At 39.5% G+C, this 24,007-nt stretch overlaps 1 protein-coding gene across 1 annotated transcript in view; it reads right to left on the minus strand.

The window, feature by feature from the left end:
- Positions 1–386: 386 nt before the first annotated feature.
- The window catches only part of KNTC1 (kinetochore associated 1), a 62,336-nt gene continuing 38,715 nt past the window's right edge, over positions 387–24,007 (minus strand). Inside the window, exons 42-64 of the mRNA XM_069497174.1 lie at positions 23,598–23,714; positions 22,312–22,421; positions 20,309–20,516; positions 18,481–18,570; positions 16,996–17,167; positions 16,850–16,908; positions 16,494–16,710; positions 15,656–15,729; positions 14,586–14,796; positions 14,355–14,464; positions 13,582–13,628; positions 11,764–11,842; positions 9,438–9,556; positions 8,850–8,985; positions 7,723–7,818; positions 7,290–7,346; positions 5,193–5,247; positions 5,048–5,111; positions 4,238–4,367; positions 3,041–3,130; positions 2,438–2,583; positions 1,583–1,673; positions 387–579 (exon numbers count right to left, since the gene is read on the minus strand). Of these exons, the coding sequence (XP_069353275.1) occupies positions 556–579; positions 1,583–1,673; positions 2,438–2,583; positions 3,041–3,130; positions 4,238–4,367; positions 5,048–5,111; positions 5,193–5,247; positions 7,290–7,346; positions 7,723–7,818; positions 8,850–8,985; positions 9,438–9,556; positions 11,764–11,842; positions 13,582–13,628; positions 14,355–14,464; positions 14,586–14,796; positions 15,656–15,729; positions 16,494–16,710; positions 16,850–16,908; positions 16,996–17,167; positions 18,481–18,570; positions 20,309–20,516; positions 22,312–22,421; positions 23,598–23,714 (2,502 nt within the window). The 3' untranslated portion in view covers positions 387–555. The remainder of the gene's footprint in view (positions 580–1,582; positions 1,674–2,437; positions 2,584–3,040; positions 3,131–4,237; positions 4,368–5,047; positions 5,112–5,192; positions 5,248–7,289; positions 7,347–7,722; positions 7,819–8,849; positions 8,986–9,437; positions 9,557–11,763; positions 11,843–13,581; positions 13,629–14,354; positions 14,465–14,585; positions 14,797–15,655; positions 15,730–16,493; positions 16,711–16,849; positions 16,909–16,995; positions 17,168–18,480; positions 18,571–20,308; positions 20,517–22,311; positions 22,422–23,597; positions 23,715–24,007) is intronic.

A 24,007-nucleotide genomic window follows, 5' to 3' on the forward strand; every position in this document is an offset into this window, starting at 1 on the left:
GGTTGCCCTTCCCCCCTCCCTGGCTCCCCCTCCAGCTCTCTTTGCTCTTTCGGTCCTTTTAACACCTTTATAAGCAACCCCTGCCATGAAACCCTTCTCTGCTGGGCACAGCCCGAGTGGCTTCTGTTTTTCTCACTGACCACTCGCTGATACACTCTGCAGCTAAAATTATATAAATATTTACTTAGAATAACAGTAAAAAGATTGATATTCTTATTTTTGCATATGGAAGAAACAGGCTAGAAGCAGTCGCTTTCCTGGAGTGGGAGAGCAAACTATCATATTTTTGCAGTTTGTTTCCTTCATATACAGTGTAAAAAGCTAATAGTCTCTACAAGTTATACGAGAAACGGGCAATGAAAAGATTTATTAATTCAGGGCATGAGTTCTTTACGGGGCAATTATACTAATATTAAATATATTACTGGGGGATGATGGTTGACAGATTGCTATAGCACAGAGATTGCACAATTTAAAACTGTAATAAATAAATACGGTCCATTTGTCGCAGAGTCCAAACTCGCTCCTGTCCTTCTTGAAAAAAGGTTCGATGATTTACCATAATCCACTACGAAACATCTAAATGGGAAGAAACACAGAAGCCGTTTTTATGAGCATCACTTACTTTTTAAAACAGAAACTGGTCAGATAAACTACAGAACTTAACTGTTGTGACAAAAATCTACATGTAAAGTTATGTGGCATTTTAGACAAATCAGATATGACTGGAGAGAAACAGATACACTTTAAGGGTTCTAAATTTGTTTCCTGAATCAATAATTCTCCCTTTTTGAAAAAAGTCATCTTATGCCAGTGAGCACGACAGACCGGCAGTGAACACCGTGAGTTATTAATGGGAGTCAACAGAATGTGGGCTTATTTTATTACTAATATGCCTGACCTGGACCAAAGCAAGAAGAAAGGCCACAATACTTAGGTTTACTAAAACTAGCAAAACATGATCAAGTAAAAATTTTACCTTGTATTTAAGTTCAGAATAGGAGTACAAGTAAATTGTATGCACAGTTTATACACGCAAATAATTTGGAAAGATGTACAGCAAAATTTTAACAGTGATCCTGTCTCTGGGTAGCGAGATTTTAGGAGATGAGTTTAGCTTTTATTTTTGGTCTTTTTTGTTCCTCCATATTTCTTTGTTCTAGAGTAAACATATGTCTTAGGTAATTGAAAAAGAATGAACTTAAACAGCAATGAATGCCTGAGCATGACAGTAATCAAGATCCTTTAAAATTTAGTTTTCCACTTGCTTCGATATTAAAAACACTTTGTGAGGACTCATGATGCTGGAAAGCGCCCAAGGGACTGTGTGGCCCAGATCTGAAGAACCGAAGCCCACGTGGTTAAGTCGCTTTGCTGCTCAGTGGCAGAACGGAGATCAGAACCATCCTCCTTATTTCTGGTCTAGAGCTCTCTCACACAAAAATTAAACTATGAAAATACACACAGTCACACACAAAAATACATTTATCTCCAGCACATCAGACAAGGCTGGGTCAATTTCAAGACCCTAGAAATACAAACGGTGTCAGGTCAGAAGCTGAGAACTCCCGGCTGGCTTTACCTTCAGGATGTCACAGGGAGCGGCGTCTGGAGGTACAGGTTTCCCGAGATGCTTTGAATATTCGGCTATCAAGATGGAAGCTTCGTCCACACTATGGAATCAAAAGGAAAGAGCAGGCATGAGGGAACCTTTGGGGGTGGCAAGTATGTTTGCTGTCTGATTGCGGTGGTGGCTCTACAGGTATGTGCATACGCCACAGTTTCTCAACTGCATACTTCAAATACGTGCAGCTTATGATCTCTATCAAGTACAGCCCGAAAAATCGTACAAACAATAAAACATAAATGACAATAAGTAATAATGGCTGATCACGAGCACTAAACAAGCAGAAAGGTGTGGGGATGAGAAAGGGAAACCTCTCAAGCGACCGCACAGTCAGACCCAGCGTGGGGACGGAGCCGGCGGGTACTACAAGCCCCAGTGAACTTGCCCTTTCTCTGGTGTCACCCACTTCTTCCTTCTTTTCACTTTCCATATCCACCCCCACGTCTGTCCCAAGCAGCTTATTGTTTCTAAACTCGTGGGTGCTCGAAAATGAGATAACCAAGCTTAGCAAAGATTCCGTGTTACGGAAAGCCACCAGTGCTCTGAGCAAGGGTCTGAAGAATAAAGTGGTAATTTAGGGTTTAGAGCAGACTGTCAGACAACTTGCTTAATTGTCTGATTCCAAGTTCACGTTCCGAGGGCTTGAGTTATAAGACAACTCACTGCTAGGTAGGAGCAGTACTGGGAGGTTTAATATTTGGAGCTTGAAATTACGACCAAATAGCTCTACAATCGTTTGATATTTTCCTCCAAAGTAAAGATAAATTAAGGAAATTCTGCAGTAATATTTTTTTTTAAAAATTAACTTACCTTAAGTCATTCGCCACATAGTTCACTAGTTCAGTGATGTCGTTGGTGTTCATCACGTGCAGCTTCAACACTTGAAAGTGTTTTGTCTTTGCCAAAATCCCAAACTCCTTCTTATCTATGATATTATTCAGAATCAGACTTCTAATCTATGGAATAAGTATCATTACATTAAAAACGTGCTAAGTTCCAAGTGCTTATTCAACACTGAAACATTTCTGACCACCAGAAGCTGAATTATCGTTGTGTTGTGACTAAGCCTCATTTTGAGGGGAAGGAGGGCTGCTTTGGCCCATTTCAACAGATGGTAAAAAAATGAAAAAGTAATTGTTGTCAAGTATTTTGAGACTTTTATGGGGAAGAAGATCTGTTTACAATTACAAGCGTTTAAAGCTACCAATTTTCCACTGAGCACAGAAGTAAGCCACACAGCCAGGGTCACTGCCTTTTAAAAAATTTACTGAGGTTTTAATAAAAGCAAAATAACTTTACATATTAACATATAGCTACACATAGTAGTTCCCAGCTTAATCTTGGTTTGGAAAAATGATAATGTTCTAAAATCAAAATTTTCATAGCAAAAAAAGAGATGCAATAGCCTCTTACTTGGTGTGAAAATCCTGCTAACTGGCCAGTGTTCATATGGTCTTCTAATTGCTGTAAAATGATCTGAGGATCACATGAGCCCAGGAAATTCTAGAGACAAATCAAAGTATAATTAGTGGAAAGGTATCATGAGTACTAATTTCTGCCAAGTCTGGAAGGTTTTCATCTTTACGTTTGAAATATTTTAAAGAATTTCTAATCTAGGAAAAAGCACTTATCGACAGAAAATTATTGAAATGATGGAAAACAGCATTTTACAAAGACTTAGTCCAACAGCAAGAGCTGTTTATCAGGCATTTTGTCATCCTAAGTGCTAAAAGGAATCTATTTAAATACTGAAATGTTGAAAAGTATCAAGGGATGAATTTATGAATAATCAAAAGAGGAAAAAAAAAGACAAGCACAGATGGCTTTGAGAAAACGGAATTAATAGACCAAATGACAAATAAAAAAATATGCATGTTCATTTATATAGCTCTCTATGCACTGGCATATCTGCCTACGGGGGAAATAACTGCACAACATTTCAAAATGCTTTGTTTTCTTTGTTCTATATTATTAATATGAAGGAGAGTTAATTTTTTTTTTTAAGGGTTCTATCCTCAAAATGCTCGTGGCTCCTTTTGTTAGGCACTCACATGTAAAATCTGACTCTCCCTTTTATCTCCCACATCTAAGCACTAAGTCGCTGTTTTCCTTGTAGCCTTTCCATCTTGTTCAAGTTCACTGCCACCACCTTGGGTACCTACCCCTCAAGCTTTCCCTGCCTACCCACAGGGTTGTTATGTGTGGATGAAGCAAGATAAAATTCTGTTTAAATGCAATAGCCTCCCAAGACGTCCCCCTCTGGCCACTCTACCTCTCTCCTCTGGTCAAGCCTACCTGGGTTAATGGGTTATTCCTTCTAAAACACGGCCCCCATCATTTCCCTTCACTCTTCCAAGAAAATCAACTGTTCCCCACTGATATAGAAAAAGTTCCAATGTCTCCTTTAAGACATCCCTCAGTTGGACCTTAATCTACCTTTCTGTCTTACCGCCCACTAAACCCCCACACAAAACTTCTGCCTCACCTATACTGACATACTCGTGCTTTACAGGTCTGGTGAAAAGAAAATGCAAGCTTTTCTTGCAAGGGACATGCAAGATGAGACCTTACATTTCCTTGGTAGTCCCAGAGGAATAATGGGCAAGATACCTTAATTTGCTGGTGCCTTTTCTCTGAGTGTGGCATGAGCATCAGACAAGCTAAGGCAAAAGCCGGAAGCTCCAGCTGGACATACTGCCTGGCAACCCCGATCATGTCGAGATCATCTGAAACTGGACATCTTCGAGAGAGCACATTAATTGGTTAATGATCTGTCAGAGTCACTAGATTATATTGACCTTTTTCGCTTTCTATAGTCATTTACCTGTCCAGGCTTTCAATAATTTTAGACACTAAAGTGCTGGAACATAAGTAATTTATATATTTATATTCTATATATATAGAATATATACTAAGTAATTTATATACTTAGTAATATGCTGAGTAATTTACTTAGTAATTTATATAAATTTACTAAGTAATTTATACACTTAGTAACGAGTACCTCGAGTCTTTGATGGCGTACAATATGGAATAAAAGAATCTACCTACAGAAACACAGAATACGACTTGCTACCATGATTATGTCTGAAAGCCTACAGATGCCTAAATTCTCAGAAGACTCAAAATCTAGGAGACAACACTATATGGTTTGGGTAGTCACAAAGGCACTCTATAATTACATTAACATCAGGTATTAATACTAATTTTTAGAGAACGCTTATTGAATATTGGTTTACTAGTTGTACCACATGTGGAAAGTAAGCACTGTAAAAATAATAGATATTTTATTATAAAAACAAGTGTCATCCGTAACTTCCCAACAAAAAGGAATTACTCATGTGAGATGTCTATTAGAAAGGAATCTTACAAGCAACAAATTTTATATTTTGTTGGTAGGCGAGCAAATGTTTTACTTACTCTAGGACAGCGATGAGACTCTCACGACAATCTGAAAGCTGACTGGGACTTAAAGGACAAGAGGCTGAAGATAAAAAAACAACAGTGATGTACATACACACAGACACAGAATGCTCTGCCAATGTTTGGGAGGAGAGAGAAATACCTGAAAGTAGTGGTATCTGTATCACACGCTGCCACGCCTTGCTGAAGTAGGGCACCTGCGGAAAGAAGTCCGTCAGAGAATCCGTGTTTGGGATTTTACAAACTCTTCTTTATTTTGCAGTCACAAAACTGTACATGTAAAGCTTATATTCAGGATGCTAAGACCAAAATCGTAAACTAACTCCCGATTAGAGATGATTACGGTTCTATAGTCTAGAACTTGGATCTTGCTATACGATCCTGGCTGATTCATTGTTGCTCTATTTGGCAAAAAGTGTCAGAACTCGACTCAGAAAACAAAATTCACACTAAGTCTATCATGTTCCAGGCGTTGTGCCAGGGCTACAGGAAAGGGGGAGGGGCCGAGAGGAAGACTTTCAAGAAAGTGAATGCGAACGTGAACACCCATAAACAGAGGAGTGGTTAAATAACTTGTGGTGTATTTTACTTCATATTATAGAGAATTAAGAATTTAAAATAATGAAATACCTCAAAAGGCTATAGAGTTGTCATAAGCCCCAACAATCCGAGGTATATACTCATGAGAAATGAGAAACATACGTACATGTGAAAACTGCCACACGAATGTTCATAGCAGCATTATTCATAATAACCACAAAGTGGAAACAACCCAAGTGTCCATCAGCTGACAAATGGATAAATAAAATGTAGTATATCCACACAATGGAACATTATTCGGCAATAAAAAGAAATGAAGTTCGGATACATGCTACGACATGACACTATGCCAAGTAAAAGCAGCCAGACACAAAAGGCCACGTACTATGTGATTCCATTGACACGAGATGTCCAGAATGGACAAATCCACAGGGACAGGAAGGGGGTGAGCGGTTGCGGGGCGGGAGGCAGTGGGGAATGGGGAATGATTGCTAATGCAGATGTGGTTTCTTTTGGGGGGTGAGGAAAATGTTCTGGGATTAGATGATGGTGATGGTTGCACAACCTTGTGAATACAGAAACTATTTAATGGCACACTTCGAAAGGATGGATTTTACGTGTCATTGTAGCTCAGTAAAAAAATGACAGGGATCTATATGTGCTGATATGGAACAATCTCCCAGAGACCAATGTTAAGAGAAAATGATACTTTGTTTAGAACGTGACTGCGTTTATGTATACAAAGGTGTATACACAGCTGAGCCTTGAACAACACTGGTTTCACTGTGCACATCCACTCATACGTAGATTTTCTTCCATCTCTGCCACCCGAGACAGCAAGGCCAACCCCTCCCCTTCCTCCTCAGCCTACTCGATGTGAAGACAATGAGGATGAAGACCTTTATGAAGATCTACTTCCACTTAACGAATAGTAAATACATTTTTCCTTCTTTATGATTTTCTTTATAACATTTTCTTTTCTCTAGCTTACTGTATTATAAGGATGTAGTATATAATACATATAGCATACACTGTTTATGTTGTCAGTGAGGCTTCTGGTCAACAGTGGGCTATGAGTAGCTAAGTTTTGGGGGAGTCAAAAGTTGTACAAGGATTTGACTTCACAGGAGGTTGGTGCCCCTAAGCCCCGTGTTGTCCAAGGGTCAACTGTATACACACTCGGCCACGTACTTATATCATAACCGGAAGACTCCCTAAGAATATGTAGGAAATAGTAAACAGTGGTGACCTCTGGGGAGACAGTAATGAAGGGAAATAATAAAGGAGAATTTCCATGTTTTACTCGGCATATTTCTTTATAATATATACTACAATGATTATATGGATGTATGTTTTGTGAAATTTATAAAAGATGAACAAGACATGGTCTCTGACTTTAAAGATCTCCACAACCTTTGAGGGGGCAGCCCCAACGTCTAGTTAAAATAAATTAGAGTGCGACAAATGTTAGAATAGAGCCAACATGGTACATGGTTTGAGAGCATAAGTGAAGACATGACTTGTGGGGCCTACAGAACTCAGGACAGTGAGGCCTTCGAGGAGGTGACACGACTTTAACAGAACATCGTCCTGCAGCCAGTCAGTTCTGTTCTCTATAGAGGAGCTGATGGCTTCATCCGTGTGCCTGGCAGTCACACGGCCAGCAGCATGAAGATTAAATTCAACAACATTTACATACCTGCCATAAAGAATGGATACTAGACATGGCTTTTAAAACTTTCCTTAGATAAGAAATCTGTAAAATAAAATAAAATAGTTTTAAAGGCCACTAAAATGCAAAATTTTGATGTGAAACACTAGATACTTAAAGTTTCAAAAGGAGTATCAGTAAAAATTTACCTTCCACGAGAACGGCCAGAGAAGTTCCCTTGCAAATTCATAAATCTCAAAAAAGGCCAGGGAACCTTCCATTTGTTCCCAGAGAAATTTATGTCATTCTGAGTTTGTACTCTCTGGCCTAACACCAAGTTCTTTTAAGTATGGCATGAACCCAGCGAGACTGAATGTGCTTTTACCATACATCTGTTCAGTAATAAGTATCAATGCAAAATGCTTAGGAGATGCTGTACAAAAGCTTTAAAATATACTTAGTCTAGGGCACCGCGTCTTACCATTTTGAAGCCAAGAAGCTTTTGCAAGAGTCCATTCCAAAGCTGCAAGTCATAGATTTTGTATTCTAAACAAAGCTCAGTCACTAATCTTACTGCCTGGAAAAAAAAAAAAAAAAAGGGAAAGAAAAGAAATGTCTGTTGAAGACTTACTTCCTTCTTTCTTTCCTCTTAAAATTTTTTTTTTTTTTTTTTTTTGAGACAGAGTCTCACTTTGTTGCCCGGGCTAGAGTGAGTGCCATGGCGTCAGCCTAGCTCACAGCAACCTCAAACTCCTGGGCTCAAGCGATCCTACTGCCTCAGCCTCCCGAGTAGCTAGGACTACAGGCATGCGCCACCATGCCCGGCTAATTTTTTCTATATATATTTTAGTTGTCCATATAATTTCTTTCTATTTTTAGTAGAGACGGGGTCTCACTCTTGCTCAGGCTGGTATCGAACTCCTGACCTTGAGCGATCCACCCGCCTCGGCCTCCCAGAGTGCTAGGATTACAGGCGTGAGCCACCGCGCCCGGCCTAAAATTTTTTTTGTAGTGACAGAATCTCACTATGTTCCTCAGGCTGGTTTCGAACTCCTGAGCTCCAGCAACCCTCCCCTCTCTCCCTCCCAAAGTGTTAGGATTATAGGTGTGAGCCACTGTGCCCAGCCAACCTCCATCTTTCTAATGTAAGAAACAAAAAGACGTTCACAAACAACACTTTAGACTTCTCCCCCTTTCTTCTCAGAACAGTTTGCCTGTTCACTCCACACCCTTCCTGTCCTGGGCTCCAGCTGCCTCAGAGACTAAATTCTCACAGGCAACTAGGAGGACAAATGATACCCCCTCTCTGTAGGGACAGAGGGTGTCTTCTCCCTGTCTAGAGGACAGACAAGCCCTGGGAGGGATTATAAAAGTGCTCTCTTGGCGACAAGGGTGACTTTAGTCCATGGGCTTTGAGGAAGAGCGGTAAGGGGACTTCCCAAGTTGCCGGACCCATCCACGTGCCAGGACGGGAAAGTAGAAAAGGTTTCAGAGCAACGGAGTTGTTGGGGGTTAAAGAGCTTCTCTGGTTTTGTCTTTCAGGGACCTGAGGGGACACGACAGTGTGGGAGAAGGGGTCCTACCTCCTGGATGACTCGGTGAACCTACCATGGCCTCGTGACTGTGGTTTTTCCACAGACCCTTAATCATTCCTTCTTTAGGACTGTTGCAAAATTGTTCAGATGTGATGGGGATATTCAAAGTCTCAAATAACGCCAGAAAAGTTATACATTTCAAATCAGATCTGGAAAACAGAGATGTTTATAAGAATCATTCTCACGGGCCATGTCTACATTTAAAATTCAAGCCACCTATGAAAATGTTACACCAGTTTGGTTTTATGTTATTTTTTTATTTTTATTTTTTTGTATTCAACAGGAAGTCAGAAGCTACAGTTTGTTTTTAAATGTCCGTTTTGGGCTTCTGAATACACTCAGTGAATATAGCACCAGATAGAAATCAGTTTGAGGAGGATACAGAAAACATCCAGTTTCTAAATGTCTCCAAGAAATGAGGAAAACACGTCCTCAAAGGCCTGTTGCCCCTTTGCCAAGACGTCAAGGATATTCAAGGCAACAGGACCACATTCACGCGGCTACTCTAACGCGCTCTTCTGAAGTAAGGGGCTTAAAAGTTACAGTTTTAAAAAATGACCTATTTCCTATTTCTTAATACAATGAAAAAAATTCCACTTACTTCACTTCTTCAATGGGTTTTTTAAAGAGAGATTCTATGGTTTTCTTGTCAGCCAAATACAGGAGACACTGCAGAGCTCGTGTCCGGTGAGCGAACGTTAACTGATGCACACCCAGTGTCTGCAAGAACAAGAGAGGTTTGGAGCGTCGCACACCGGCATGTTGTAGGTGGGTAAATGAGTTTCAGCTTAGGTAACATAAGCAACATAATTTTTTAAAAATTAAAGTCAATCTCTGCCTTTCAGGAATGCCTAGTACAGAACAGTGCTTCTCAACGTGTGGTCTGCGGACCCGTCGGGGACAGTCCTGACGCTTAGGAACTAAAGGGTCAAAACTATTTACTTGATGATACTGAGATGTTGTTCATCTTTGTCACCGTGCTGATATTTGCACTGAGGGTGCAAAAGCAATGGGGGGGTAAAATGGGTAGCAGGATCAAGGCAGGGGCCCCAGCGCTCATAGGAGCCACTGTACTCACAGGCATGCACTGGCAGTATTAAAACCAAAGACTTTCACTTAGGAATGTTCTTGATGAAGCAGCAAAAAATAATTTTATTGAAACTTGAAATTTGGATATACAGTCTGCCCTCTGTATCCATGGGTTCCATGTTTGTGATTCGACCAATAGCAGATCAAAAATATTTGGGGGAAAAAAATTCCACAAAGTTCCAAAAAGCAAAACTTGAATTTGCCACACTGGAAGTGCTGCATTGAATCCACTTGGATGAAGTAATGTGTAAGCATTGTATTAAGTATTGTAAGTAATCTAGAGATAATTTAAGGTATACGGGAAGATGTGTATAGATTATATGCAAACAATATGTCATTTTATATAAAAGACTTGAGCATTATTGGGTTTTGGTATCTATGGTGGTCCTGGAGCTAATCCCACACAGATACCAAGAGGTGACTGTATATCATATAAATGAATTCATATATGACAGTGTATCATATAAATGAATTCACATTCAAATACATATTAATTTTTTTTTTTGTTTTTTTTTTGGAGACAGGGTCTTTCTCTGTTGCCCAGGCTACAGTGCAGTGGCATCATCATAGCTCACAGCAACCTCAACCTCCTGGGCTTAAACCATCCTCCTGCCTCAGCCTCCCAAGTAGCCGGGACTACAGGCGCGCACCACCATGCCCAGCTAATTTTCCTATTTATGGTAGAGACAGGGTCTTGCTCTTGCTTAGGCTGGTCTCAAACTCCTGGCCTCAAGTAGTCCTCCTGCCTCAGCCTCCCAGAGTGCCAGGATTATAAGTGTGAGCCATTGCGCCTGGCCAAATACATGTTAATATCAATTAATTAAAATGTACTCATTAATATTCTATGCGGTACAGTGGGAAATACATGAAACATACTGCAAGGAAAAGTACATAGGCAGCTGAGCCGTGAGCTGCACTAGCCACTTCACGTGGATACCATTTTTATTTGAAAGAGCCACTCAACAACAGACTCATAGGCAAAGAAAAAAGGGATTGTTTTTCCTTCCTGTCATGGCTCACAGTCAGCATCTGACTTCCCCCTTTCCCTCCTTTTCTGCAAGAACCACTCGCTTGTGGGTGCCACACCCTTCCTCTCCCTTTGCTCCAGCTGCCTCCCAGACATTTCTACATGCAAACGCCTGAAGCCAAGGGTGGTGCTGCCTTCAGGAAAGGCGAGTTCAGTCTAGGTGGAGTTTGGTGGGCAGAGAGGGTGCCCTGACCAAAGCGGGCAGCTGAGTGTGCCAGGCTGGGAGACCACAGGGGAGGCTTTTTTTGTGGTCAATTTTCTTAGCCCCCTGGTATCAGGAATGTCGACTGACCAGGGAGTTAACAATGGTGAATACAGATAACCTGTGGGAACTGTCAACAGGTGCACCATGCAGTTTGCTGAGCAGATGTTACCAAGGCCAGCACTAAATGGAGCATGGCAGACAGCACAATCCTTGTTTATGACGTTAGATACACTTTGAGAACTTGTTTGGAGGTTCTAGGAGGGGGCACAGCTACGTGTATATCCTTGACTGAAGAACGGTCCTCCTCTATCGGGGAAGGTCATCCTCTTTGACCGAGCATGCAGCTTCGGGAGGGACGCAGAAGGAGCGAGGAGTGAGGAAGGGGACGCCTGCCTAGCCAGCCAGATCAGCCAGATCAGCCAGATCAACCCTGGCGATCGATGCGGTGACAGATGTCGCAGCGAGATCGCCCTCACATCCTAGATACACTGAGTATGTATGTGAGCGTCCTGAATCATCTGTTCCTGAAATCAAGCATGGTAAACACATGGGAAGAGTGTTCAGCGGAGGTGCACAGACGAGTTTTGATTAAGTTTCTAGGCTTACAGTTGTTGCTGATGTTGCCAATACAAAGAGCATTCTTGAACTGTAATCCATCGGACGAGACAGGAGGAGATACTGCACTCTGGGAAAAAATGTAATTACATTGATTTAATTTAGTGATAGATTATCAAAACAATAGACTTATGTTTCTGTCCAGAGAAAGTCACTAGACATCCCAAACGCAGGCAAGAAGGATTATGGGTCAATGACATTTTCGCTTTCCCTTTATAAGAGGCTTAATCTTTTCTTGAGTTCCTTCATGGCTAACGAGGAAAACATATACAATAAAACCAGGCCTCAGCTTCCTCATCTATAAAAGAGCTAGGCAATATTTCTATTTAAGAAATTAACACAAACCTTAGCTGTAAAGTTCTCTGAATACTTCACAAGGGAAATTCTGTGTTTAGTACCCAGGACCTTGTTAGTGACATGTTTCAATCTCTAGAGTCAACCTCTAGGGCAGGCTGGCCTCTCCCAGGAAAGGGCCAGACGGATACGGGTAGGGGTGGGGTGGGGTGGAGCTTTCAGTGGAAAAAGGCAGGAAGTTATGAACTTCGCATGAAAGTTATGAACTTTTAGGATTTCTTTTTTTCCTCCTCCCTTTGAATTGCTTCCCTCTAGGACTTCCCATGTGGCCGATTCAGTTAGACACTCCAGGAGCTACCTCTTGTTGAACAAAGATGCCACTGCCCTTAAAAGACTAAACAAGGCCAGGGGTGGGGTCCAGAAGGAAGGAGGGCATGGTTAGGCCAGCTCTGCTCCAAACTGGGAGAAACTCTCTCCTTGAGTTTGTCTTTTCTCACCGTCAGCTCTCAGGGCTAAGGTAGGACGTAGGGCCTCAGCCTCCCAGGCCTCTTGACCTACTTCTGCTCTGGGACAGGAATGGCAAAAAGCTGGCTTGCATGCCAACACGCCCTCTCCGTGCTTACGCCAAGCAACATTCATGGACTGCCACATTCTTTCTGATTTGGGCGCAGATACAGTCTTCTCAAGAGAGCAAGCCATGACCAACCAGACAGCACATTAGATAAAATCAGCGTACCTTTCTTGGTCTCAGACCTAGGTTACAAGGCCAGAAGGAATCCGGTGGTCCGTATATGAACCATGCCAGCTTACCACGGTGAGAGAACATATAGGGGCCCAGGGCCAAAGTCCTAGCTAAAAAAGACTTTGCCTTTGCTTGGGATACACTCTCTGCTGAAGATGTTCTAGGAACCCTCAACATTCATGGGGGCTCACTGGGGGGTCAGATATTCCAGATCTTGGCTGTCTCTGATTTTCTCCACTGGAGATACTCATAGCCATGTATCAATGAATTCGTTCTTCTCAGAGACTCTGACCCAGGTTATATTAAGAAAGTCTTTTAAAAACCAACCTCTGAAAAATTTTTATTTTTTTATTTTATTTTATTTTTTTATTTTATTTTTTTTGTTGTTGAGACAGAGTCTCACTTTGTTGCCCAGGCTAGAGTGAGTGCCGTGGCGTCAGCTTAGCTCACAGCAACCTCAGACTCCTCGGCTTAAGCGATCCTACTGCCTCAGCCTCCCGAGTAGCTGGGACTACAGACATGCGCCACTATGCCCGGCTAATTTTTTCTATATAGATTTTTAGTTGTCCATATAATGTCTTTCTATTTTTAGTAGAGACGGGGTCTCGCTCAGGCTGGTCTCGAACTCCTGACCTTGAGCAATCCACCCGCCTCGGCCTCCCAGAGTGCTAGGATTACAGGCGTGAGCCACCGCGCCCGGCCTGAAAAATTTATTGGTAAGATTTCTATTAGGCATCAAGATATAGGCGAACGTAAATAAAGGAAATGAGTACCTTCGTAGCGCTTCATCTTCTTGAAGTTCAAACAATTCTGACGGATTCTTTGAAAAAGTAGGAAAAAAGATAAAAAACTGAAAAGCTCGACTGTAAAAACGTTGATCTTACGAAAATCTATTAGATGAAAGACCCAATATACAACATTATGTTTACATAGAAAAATTACAATGCAAATAATTATGAAAAGAATTTTGCTTAAGTGATGGGTTTACTCACATTCATTCACTCAACAAACATTTACTGAGCACTTACTATGTGATAGGCACGATTCTAAGTGCATGGGTTGCTGGAGTAAACAAAACAAGTATTCCTGTCCTCCTGCAGCTTACATTCATTGGATAATTTTTAAAAGGAAAGGACTCTGAATTTTAAATGAGTCATTCATTAATTCAGTATATATTTATCAGGACTTACAGAGGACTGTAAGTGTGCTAGATTCTGTACACAGATGCAGTTCCTGGCCTCAAGGAAGTTTTAGTTTGTACTTTGAACTTATGTATAAGTTAAAACATCTATAAATGCTGGTTTTGAAGAGTCAACCACAGATTCTATGTGGCCTAGACATGCCTCTAACTCCCCTGTTCCCACTGAAGCATAGTCCTTGCTCTTGGTAAACACTTAAAAAATACTTGTTGAATCAAATGCCAAGTGATATAAAAAAGTACTAATTAAAAACCTAAGGTTGAATTGTGTAGGACAAATATTCAGCCTCTGAGAAGAAGCGCTTGGCTCGTACTCAACAGCAGATGTTCTTGGCTGTGACTACTCACTTCACCAGGTTTTGCTGAAGGGCACAGCCATTTCTCCAACAACATGTCCCAGACTTTTTCCAAATTAATTTCATTGACTTCGGCTATTTCTTTAGCTGCTGCATGAATATCTAAGATATACAAGATAAAAAATGTTAAAAAAAGAAAAACTCAGGTTGTCAATATAAGAAAACTGAGTATCAAAATGATAGTTTTTGAACCAAAAAAAGAAATCAAGAGTTTTGTCCTCACCAGGATAATCTTTGCCAGATGCATTCTGAATTCTTTGATTGATGCTGGGATGTTCGTACAGACTTACAATGAGATGCGCTGGCTTTCCTATCACTCTTAAATATTCCTCCGTGTTCAACTTGTGGGCTATGAGCACAGCTTCCGTGCCTGATCGCCGGTACTGGATATGGAGCTTCTTCAACAAAGCCTCGGCTTTTTCACGCTTTTCATCCTTTTGAAAAATTCCAAGCAAAAAGAAAATCTTATTTTATAAATCTCACTTGAGACTAAGCATCTAACGTTATCAATCATGGTCCTACCCTTCCTTAGTTACGTCCTTAAGCATCTACACAAAGTCGTGGTCTTCTTTCTCCATTTGAGGCACTAGGGCAGGATGGGAAGGCAGGCTACGCAAGCACAGCTTAATTCAGAAGAAAGAGGAACCTTCACTCTCATAGTTCAGATACACTTAGGCCGGGCACATAGGCTCACGCCTGTAATCCCAGCACTCTTGGAAGCCACAGTGGGAGGATCACTTGAGGCCAGGAGTTGAACAGCAGCCTTGGCAATATAGTGAGACCCCATTTCTACAGAAAATAAGAAAACTAGCCAGGTGTGGTGGCGTGTGGCTGTAGTCCCAGCTACTCAGAGGCTAAGGCAGGAGGATCGCTTGAGCCCAGTTTAAGGTTGCAGTGAGCTAAGATTGTGCCACTGCACTCTAGCCTGGGCAACAGAGTGAGACCCTGTCTCAAAACAAAAAACAAAAAAACAAAGTGGAGACCATTCTTCTAAGTGAAGTATCACAAGAATGGAAAAACAAACACCACATGTACTCATTATTAAACTGGAACTAATCGATCAACACTTATGTGCACATATGGAAGTAAAACTCAACGGAAATCAAGCAGGTGGGAGGTGGGAGGAGGGGATGGGTAGATTCATACCTAACGGGTGCAGTGCACATTATCTGGGTAATGGGCACACTGAAAACATTGACTCAATCTGTATAAAAGCAATACATGTAACCAAAACGTTTGTACCCCTGTAATATTCTGAAATTAAAACAAACAAACAAAACAAACCAGACACACCTGTGATGGGATGTTCTTTAGCCATCTTTCGGCTAAATAAAGGCAGAATTTCAAAGCAGATATCTTGAAGGAACCTAAAAAGTTAAAGAAAAGATTTATAAGCAAATCTTAATCCTTTTAATATATTTTGGCCCAATTAGTAAGTTTTTTTGAATTGTAAAAATGCATACTCACAGTTAAAAAAAATATGTAAACAGGACAGAAGGACATAAACTAGAAAGTAAAAGTCCAGAGGCCCTCATCAGCTTCCATTCCTTAGATTCTTATATTCCTTCCGGAAGTTTTCTGTGTGTGTGTGTGTGTGTGTGTGTGTGCAGGCACACGTGCCCATTTTAACCCAAATGGGATGAGACCATACATACACTAGGACGATTTGCGGTTCTCACTTTGTATCTTGGATATCTTTCCAAATCAGATATATAGTATTCCATTCTATGAATACGCCCTATTTTTTTTTAACTAGCTCCTGATTGATGAGCATTTTTAAAAAAATAGTTATTTTCAAACTTGTGTTACAACTGAAAACATGGCAGGAAGCGCCTATGCTTGTGTATTTGTTTGGTTATGTGAGACTACCCAACGATTCATCATTGAAAGCATAACCGGGTGTTAGAAAGCACATGTCAGCTCACATTCCTACCAACAAGTTGGCGAGTGTCCGTATCCGCACACCCCGACCAAGTGAACCCTGACAGCTTCACTTGCGGTTTTTAGCACTCAGCAGTGCCACGAGTGAAGAGAGCCAGCACATACGTTTTAAAACTCTCACACTGTTCCTCCTTAAAGACATAAAAGGAATACTTTTTTTAACTATAGCTTTAAAGGAAAAAACCTTTACCTTCGGGGATATCCTGGGCAAGGCTGATGGCAATCGCTACGGCCCACTCGGGGTTGACTATGGATAGTAAGTAGGACTCGATGGTTTGAGTGATCTTAGTTATTTCCTTGTTAATCAGCGTTGAGGATTTCGCTTGTGTTAACTTCAGGAGCTTTGGCTTCAGTTTTTTTTCAAAAACGTGTTTGGCCGTAGACACATACAGTGTGTCCAGAGAGAACTTCAAAGGAAAGGAAAGTTATGGCTGATTCGTATGTTCACCTTTAAGGCTCTCCATGAAAGTAGCATAACAATCTTTTACACGGGGCCGGAATTAATTATAGGACAAAGAAATGTCTTGCAAAGTTTTAACTCATTACCTTCATTAATTTAGAAATTAAGAGCAATGTTGGAAAGGATTCTTCACTGAGTTCTGTAGCTGGAAAGAAAACAAGGAGGGTATGATTTGCTTAGGAAAAAAATTTTTGGCTATTCAGTAAAATTCATTAAAAGTTAATGAACATACAGAGAATTTTCCAGAAGTTCTGTGCTGTGCCAAAGAATATTAGGTGAAAAGGCAGTCTAGTTTGGGCTGCTGATGGCAAAGTTATTACATGTTCCAACATATACTGATATTCTAGGTCCACAGGAGGAGAAATTCTTCTGTATGACTTCAAATGTTTCAGAATATTCAATGCCTATATTAAAATAAAAAAATATTTTCCTGTGAGAGTAACCCAATACTAGGCTGTTTTAAAATCTTCTAACTCTATACCATCAAAAGTTTCCATTTCTGACCACAGTCTTGTTTTCACAAAGATGATCAAAACATTTTCTAGTCTTCTCTTTCATGTTGTTCTTCTAAACCTTAATTTATATGATCATTAAGGAAATCCTACTAGGAGAAACCAATGCTGCCCTGTTGTTGGTAGGATGTTTTGTAAACGAGAGTTGGGCAGTTCTTCTCTACATGTTCTTCAAATAGTTTGAGATACACTTCAAAAATACTTGGTTTCATTACAATGAGAGAAAGCAGATCTAAAATTAATTCCCTATATCCTTTATCCTTCTTATGTTTATATTTTAAACTTGGGGGCTTATATAACCTTTTTAATCAATCCATTTTCTTTTAATTTCTAAAATCCAATTAAAAACATTAACGCTACTATGACCAAAATTCAGAAATGATTAAAAAGTGAAAGTACTAAGATAGAATTTTTCGAAGAGTATGTGTTATTTTAAGAAATCTGGGGCCGGGCGCGGTGGCTCACGCCTGTAATCCTAGCACTCTGGGAGGCCGAGGTGGGCGGATCGTTTGAGCTCAGGAGTTCGAGACCAGCCTGAGCAAGAGCGAGACCCCATCTCTACTAAAAATAGAAAGAAATTATATGGACAGCTAAAAATATATATAGAAAAAATTAGCCGGGCATGGTGGCTCATGCCTGTAGTCCCAGCTACTCGGGAGGCTGAGACAGGAGGATCGCTTGAGCTCAGGAGTTTGAGGTTGCTGTGAGCTAGGCTGACGCCACGGCACTCACTCTAGCCTGGGCAACAGAGTGAGACTCTGTCTCAAAAAAAAAAAAAAAAAAAGAAATCTGGGAGGAAAACACTTTATCTAGGACTTCGAAAAGTATTGGACCTACCCATTAATACACAAAGCTGAATCTACCTCTGAGCCCCATGTCCTTTTGTTCTTGCTAGATGACAAATAATATTGCCTTAACTCTTCACAGTCAGTCCTCTAGCAACTTCCTGCTCTTGGATAGCAGGAGAAGTGGTTTAAATCACCCCAATACAGTAAAAATAGGATGAAGATAAGTGACAAACATGGATAGCATAAAAATCTTTTTACTTTTGTTTTCCTTTCAAAGAAAAAAGATCTACAATAAAGTGAACAGTTTAAAGAGAGCTCCAAGTATAATCTAGAAAGACAACGGACAATTGTAACGTGATTTATGATCCGAATAAAAGCATAAAGATGATTTTTAATTCTTTAACATATTTGTTATACCTGATTAATATTAATATTGGTTATCTTTTCATCAGCTCTTTCTATAACTTTCAGGACAACTTCGATCATTTCATAGTCATAGGGATCCAACTGCACAAAAACAAAATACATCCAACCTTGAGAAGGCATCGCCATGCTGACAGTTTTACTCAATTACGTTCATCAGTACAGGTCACAAATATAAAATCTCAGTGCACTACCATGTTAAATTAGATCAATTACTCTTTCAAAAGTTAGCTAAAAATTTCTAACTTCTAAAATCACCTCTGTCAGTATAAACAGATATGCTTAAAATATCTCAGAAGCTATTAAAGAGAAGCTGCACAAGGTAATGCTTTAATAAAGAAAGATGCTCTTAAAATACTAAAAACACAAAAAGAATAAACATATGGTCAAAATTCCGTAATTTTATACGATTTTGGAATTAAAGTTCTATTTCTTCTACTTATGATGGGAAAATTAGAAAAGAAATTGACCTTTTCTTGGAAATGACACAACTGAAATCGCGGGCCTCCAAGCAAAAGTTTCTCCAAGGATTCTGTTTTAGCTCTACCTATATACTGCAGTACAGAAGTTAATGGGGTGGTATCTATATATACTTGTAAAAAGAAAGGAAGTATTCTCTTTGCTCTTTGTTTCTGCCCACACACCATTAATTTTTTTCTATCTTTTTTAAATGCCAACTAAAGTCACATGAAAACAACACTGAACAAAGTGGGAAGATGAACTACTGTACTTAGAAAATTTGAGCAAGTCTATACAATTTTTGGCTAAATTACACTCAAAATATAAAACTGAAATATTTCTTGCAGTCTTACAACCTTATTTCTCCTGCCATCTATCTACATTCTCCCATTAAACTACCCCTTGACCTAAAAATTCCAATTCTCCTACAAAGATAATCAAACAAGAGTATGAAAATGTATGTGTAAAGATATTCACTGTAACCATTTATAATAAAATTTAGGGTGCAGTGGCACACGCGTATAGTCCCAGAGACTCGGGAGTCTGAGGCAGGAGGACTGCTTGCACCCAGGAGTTCAAGACCAGCCTGGGCAACACAGTAGGATCCCATCTCAAAAATTTTTTTAAAAATTAAAAAAAATAAAATTTATAAACAATTTTAATGTCTATCTATAAAAGGCTGATTAAATGCAGTATATTTTACCTACATAGTGAATAATAAACATGCATCTGTCAAAAAATGAGATAGATGTATATGTATTGACATGCAATGAGAATGTGTTAAGTGAAAAAATAGGGTACAGAATAGTTCTTTTAGAATAGGATAGTCTCTACACCAAACTATTAACATTTTTATCTATAGGGAATGGGGTCATAGTGAAATCTCCCTTTTTGATTTATTCCTTTCTCTCTAGTTTGATATTTTTTTCAAAGAATGTTCGCTATTTTCAAAAATCTGGGAAAAAATGCTACGTTGCTACGTCTAGGACACAAAGGATAGACATGCACGGAGGGACATGTGAAGAGGCAGCCAGCGGGCAGCCATCTGAAAGCCAAGGAGAGAAGCCTCAGAGGAAACCAACCCTGCTGGCACCTTGAGCTTGAATTTACAGCCTTCTAGAACTACGAGCAAATAAATTCTTGTTGTTTAAATAAAAATTGCTATGCCTATTTAAAAAAAAAAAAAGGCAGAAAAATTATTATATTAAACCATATCAAAAATATAGAGATCTAGAATTATTTCAAAATTAAAAGTTTACAAAAACATAGAACATATACATCCAATTTGTGACTATACATATCTAATTAAGGTTGGGAGGGATGTTTGAGATGAGCCGATACATTCATTTCACCATTCCTCTACCTTATGCAGTATTCCACTAAGACTGATGACCAAATCTTTTGTGCTTGTCAGTAAAGGAACCATCTCGAGGGCTTTGGCTAGGAGCTTGGACCGCTGTTGCTTTGTAGACTCCGGGCTTGCAATCCTCTGGCTTTGGCTGGCATTGGTGTTGTGGAGCAGCGTTTCAATGAACAGCTGAAGAGCTGCATCACAGTCCAACTGAAATGTGCTAAAAGAAGCACTCAATTACACACTCATCTCCCTAAATGCATGCATTTCCATGCAGAATTTCTGACAAAATATTCAGGTGCACGCTCCCATCTCTGAAATTTAACCTTATCCATAACAAAGGAATATCACAGATTTCAACAGAGATGACAAAGGTCTGTGTATATTAACCTTGGAATACACATTATTAACTAAATGATGTGCTATAAGATGATATATAAATTATAATTCTGTTTTAAACAAATTTTATAAAGTGCCTGTTAGCCTATGTATAGGGAAAAAAAAGGACAGGATAAGCCAAACTCTTTTTGACTGTGATTATCTCTGAGCATTGGGATTATGTGCAACTTTGATTTTAATAATGTTCCAGCTGAGTTAGAAAAAAACAAGGATTTAAAAATTAGGAATCTTATTAGTATAGACAAAGCGACAATTGAAATGCCTTTTCAGGCCCTAGTAATAAGACAGTGATGGTTTAATTTGCTATACAGAATATATAAAATACCAAGAAAAGCTTTAAGCATCACTATTTTCAAGTCGTTCTGTAATATTCTAAAAGTCATCTAAATTTATTCAGATAGACTGCTTGAGGCAAAAGTGTCACTATCACACAAATACAAATCATCATTGCCACGTAATCAGAATGATCGTGAAATGAACCTGACATTACAGCTATTCAAATTTCAGAAAAGGGTTCTGTACTATAAAACAACACACAAGAATTTGCCAGGAGTGCAAGTTAATAAAACAGAGTGTGTGCACCTCGTTCTACTCCAAACTGAAGAAAGGCATAGTTTTGTTATTTCAAAGTACAGTTTAAGTCTGTGCTACTTTGAGCTACGGGCAGCTTATCATAGTCCTTGACTTGTAGGCTCAGGAAGGTGACAGCCAGGGTCATTACTCTATTCCCCACTATCCACAGGGAGAAAGAACTGGATGGCTGCCTGGTGCAGGAAATGCACTAAGCTGCTTCATTATCAGTAACTCAGATTCCATTGCTCTGTTACAAATCAGACGGGGGTTATAGCACACTTAGTATTTAGAAGCAGTCACTTATAATTGACCTTGAGTAGGTCAAAGAGGGGCTTGTTTTCTCATGTATCAACTGGCACTAATATGCAATAAAAATTATAAAAATTAAATGAGATGATGTATGTGAGAGCACTTTGAAACCAGCAAATCAGTCCTCGTATTTAATAGATAGAAGCATCTGAGATGTAAATTATAAATCATTTATTCCTACTCATCAAAGTCAGCAGAATCTATAAATAACACATTTTGTATTATTTAGGTTTTTAAATTTGCTTACAAAGTTTTCAATAGGAAATTAGGAATTCTCCCTAAATCACACTTTTCATTACTTGTTAATTTAAGATTACTTTGCTAAGTTGATCTGATTTAGAAGTTTAATTACACAGAAGAGTATTTCCAAAGTTTTCTGATCACAGGAATCATCCAGAGCTCCTGTTAAAGATCAGAAATGTCCAGGCCTCAGTCCAGACCCGCTGAGTCAGCTGTGACTGCCAGGAGAGGCCCAGAAATCTGCATTCTCAATCGCGTGCCCCAGGTGATGCTTTCCATGAGGCAAGTTTGGCAAACATTAAACAGTGAATTAAAAGGTGATACCGTTAGAGAATTTAATCTAGCTTTGGATTCCCTTGGTTTAGGGGTGAGCAAAGAAATTACCGGAGGTCTATAGACCATGTAATAATCATCCTTATTACTGTGTTCTTACAGCAACGATTACCAGTTTGTTAAGCTAACAGCAAAAACACCATGGAAGTTTAAGGAATTACCTGCAATATTCCAGAACAAGGCTTGTGTCCATATCTACATTCTCCACAAGTGCTTTAATGAGATCTTTCTTGGTGAGAAAATGTTGCCTGAAAACTGGTTGAAAAGAAATCTACAAATAAAAACAGCAAAATAAAACCCTTTCAAGAAGGGCAACATTATGATTTACCCTTTTACTATCTTTTTTTTTTTTTTTTTTATGGAGACAGAGTCTTACTCTGTTGCCCTGGCTAGAGTGCAGGGGCGTCATCACAGCTCACTGAACCTCAAACTCCTGGGCTCAAGCAATCCTCCTGCCTCAGCCTCCCAAGTAGCTATAGCTGTAGGTACATGCTACCACGCTCGGCTAATTTTTGAATTTTTTTGTAGAGATTCAGTCTCACTATGTTGCCCAGACTGGCCTCAAGCCATCCTCCCCCTTTGGCCTCCCAAAGTGCTGGGGTTACAGGTGTAAGCCACTGCACCCTGCCTACTACCCTTTGGTTAAAACGAAAATTTTTCTATCGTTCCTCCAACTTTTATTTTTATACCCAACCCAACCATGTATGTAGATCCACCCTACACTGTTGCCTCTTCATCCATGAAGTTTGGTTGTTAGGGTCAGCGGAACACCAGTCCCATTACTACATAGAAATTAGGCTTCAAAACATACACTATTTCTGCAGTGGTTACCTTCCTGATAAGCCAACTGTTTGAAAATCAAATAAGATGGTTTACATCTTTGGTAACATTTTTGTCTATTCTTTTGCTAAGTCATTTTTCTTTTTCTTTTTTCACTAGAAGTCCTAGATCTGATGCAAAGTCAAAAACAAGGGACATTTACTTTTGCCTACTATTAATAGCAGTTCTTGAAGCACAGTATACTTGTATATACATTTTAATATTATCTTTAACCAAATAACAGCAGCAGAAAACAAAAGTATGAGGCTAAAGGCTAGGCCTGAAATAGCATAAATGTCAACTGATACTAGACATATACCCATAAATGAGAAAGCTAAGCAGCTGAAAATGTCGGGCCCCTTTTAATCTCCTCAGAAATATAGAACAAAGGCAATGAAGCAAAAAGATCCTTATTTCTTTGCAAGCACCAATATGTGTACTTAATATAACTTTATATTAATATATATAATTATATATTAGATATGTCATAGCATATATATAATACTATAAAATTTATGAGTCAGTGTATATACATTCTCCTCCCAAAAGTAAAGGACAATGAGATCTTTATCTTAAATTTTCCAACTGGGTAATTAGCAGAATTGACAATAGCAGTACGAACACTCACTCCAAGTTTACCAAGGCGAATACCCCACCGGGCATCAGTACTGAGCTCATGGAACTTAAGCTCCATTTCTGTTTCCTGGTAGAGGCTGGCCAGCTGAGAGCCCACCAGAGATAGGGCCTAAAAAAGCAAAATAGAATTAACGTTCAGTTGCATATGGAATAAGTTCTTCTAACACCTTTTAGATGAAACCCAACAATAAAAATCATAACCTTTCTTTGTGGTAACAGTGTAGGGTGTTACATATTGCTTTCTACACAGTCATTACTTCTCATACAATATTTAGGGAATTCAGCTTTTTGTATGATGCCATGAATTTCATCTGGCTTTCCTTTATAATGAAAGGCCAAATTTTAGTCATCTTGCAAGCAAAATCCCCACAAAAGGCAAGTTTTAAAACAAACAACATCCAA

The sequence above is a fragment of the Eulemur rufifrons genome, chromosome 21 (assembly GCF_041146395.1).
Source record: "Eulemur rufifrons isolate Redbay chromosome 21, OSU_ERuf_1, whole genome shotgun sequence".
NCBI lineage: Eukaryota > Metazoa > Chordata > Mammalia > Primates > Lemuridae > Eulemur > Eulemur rufifrons.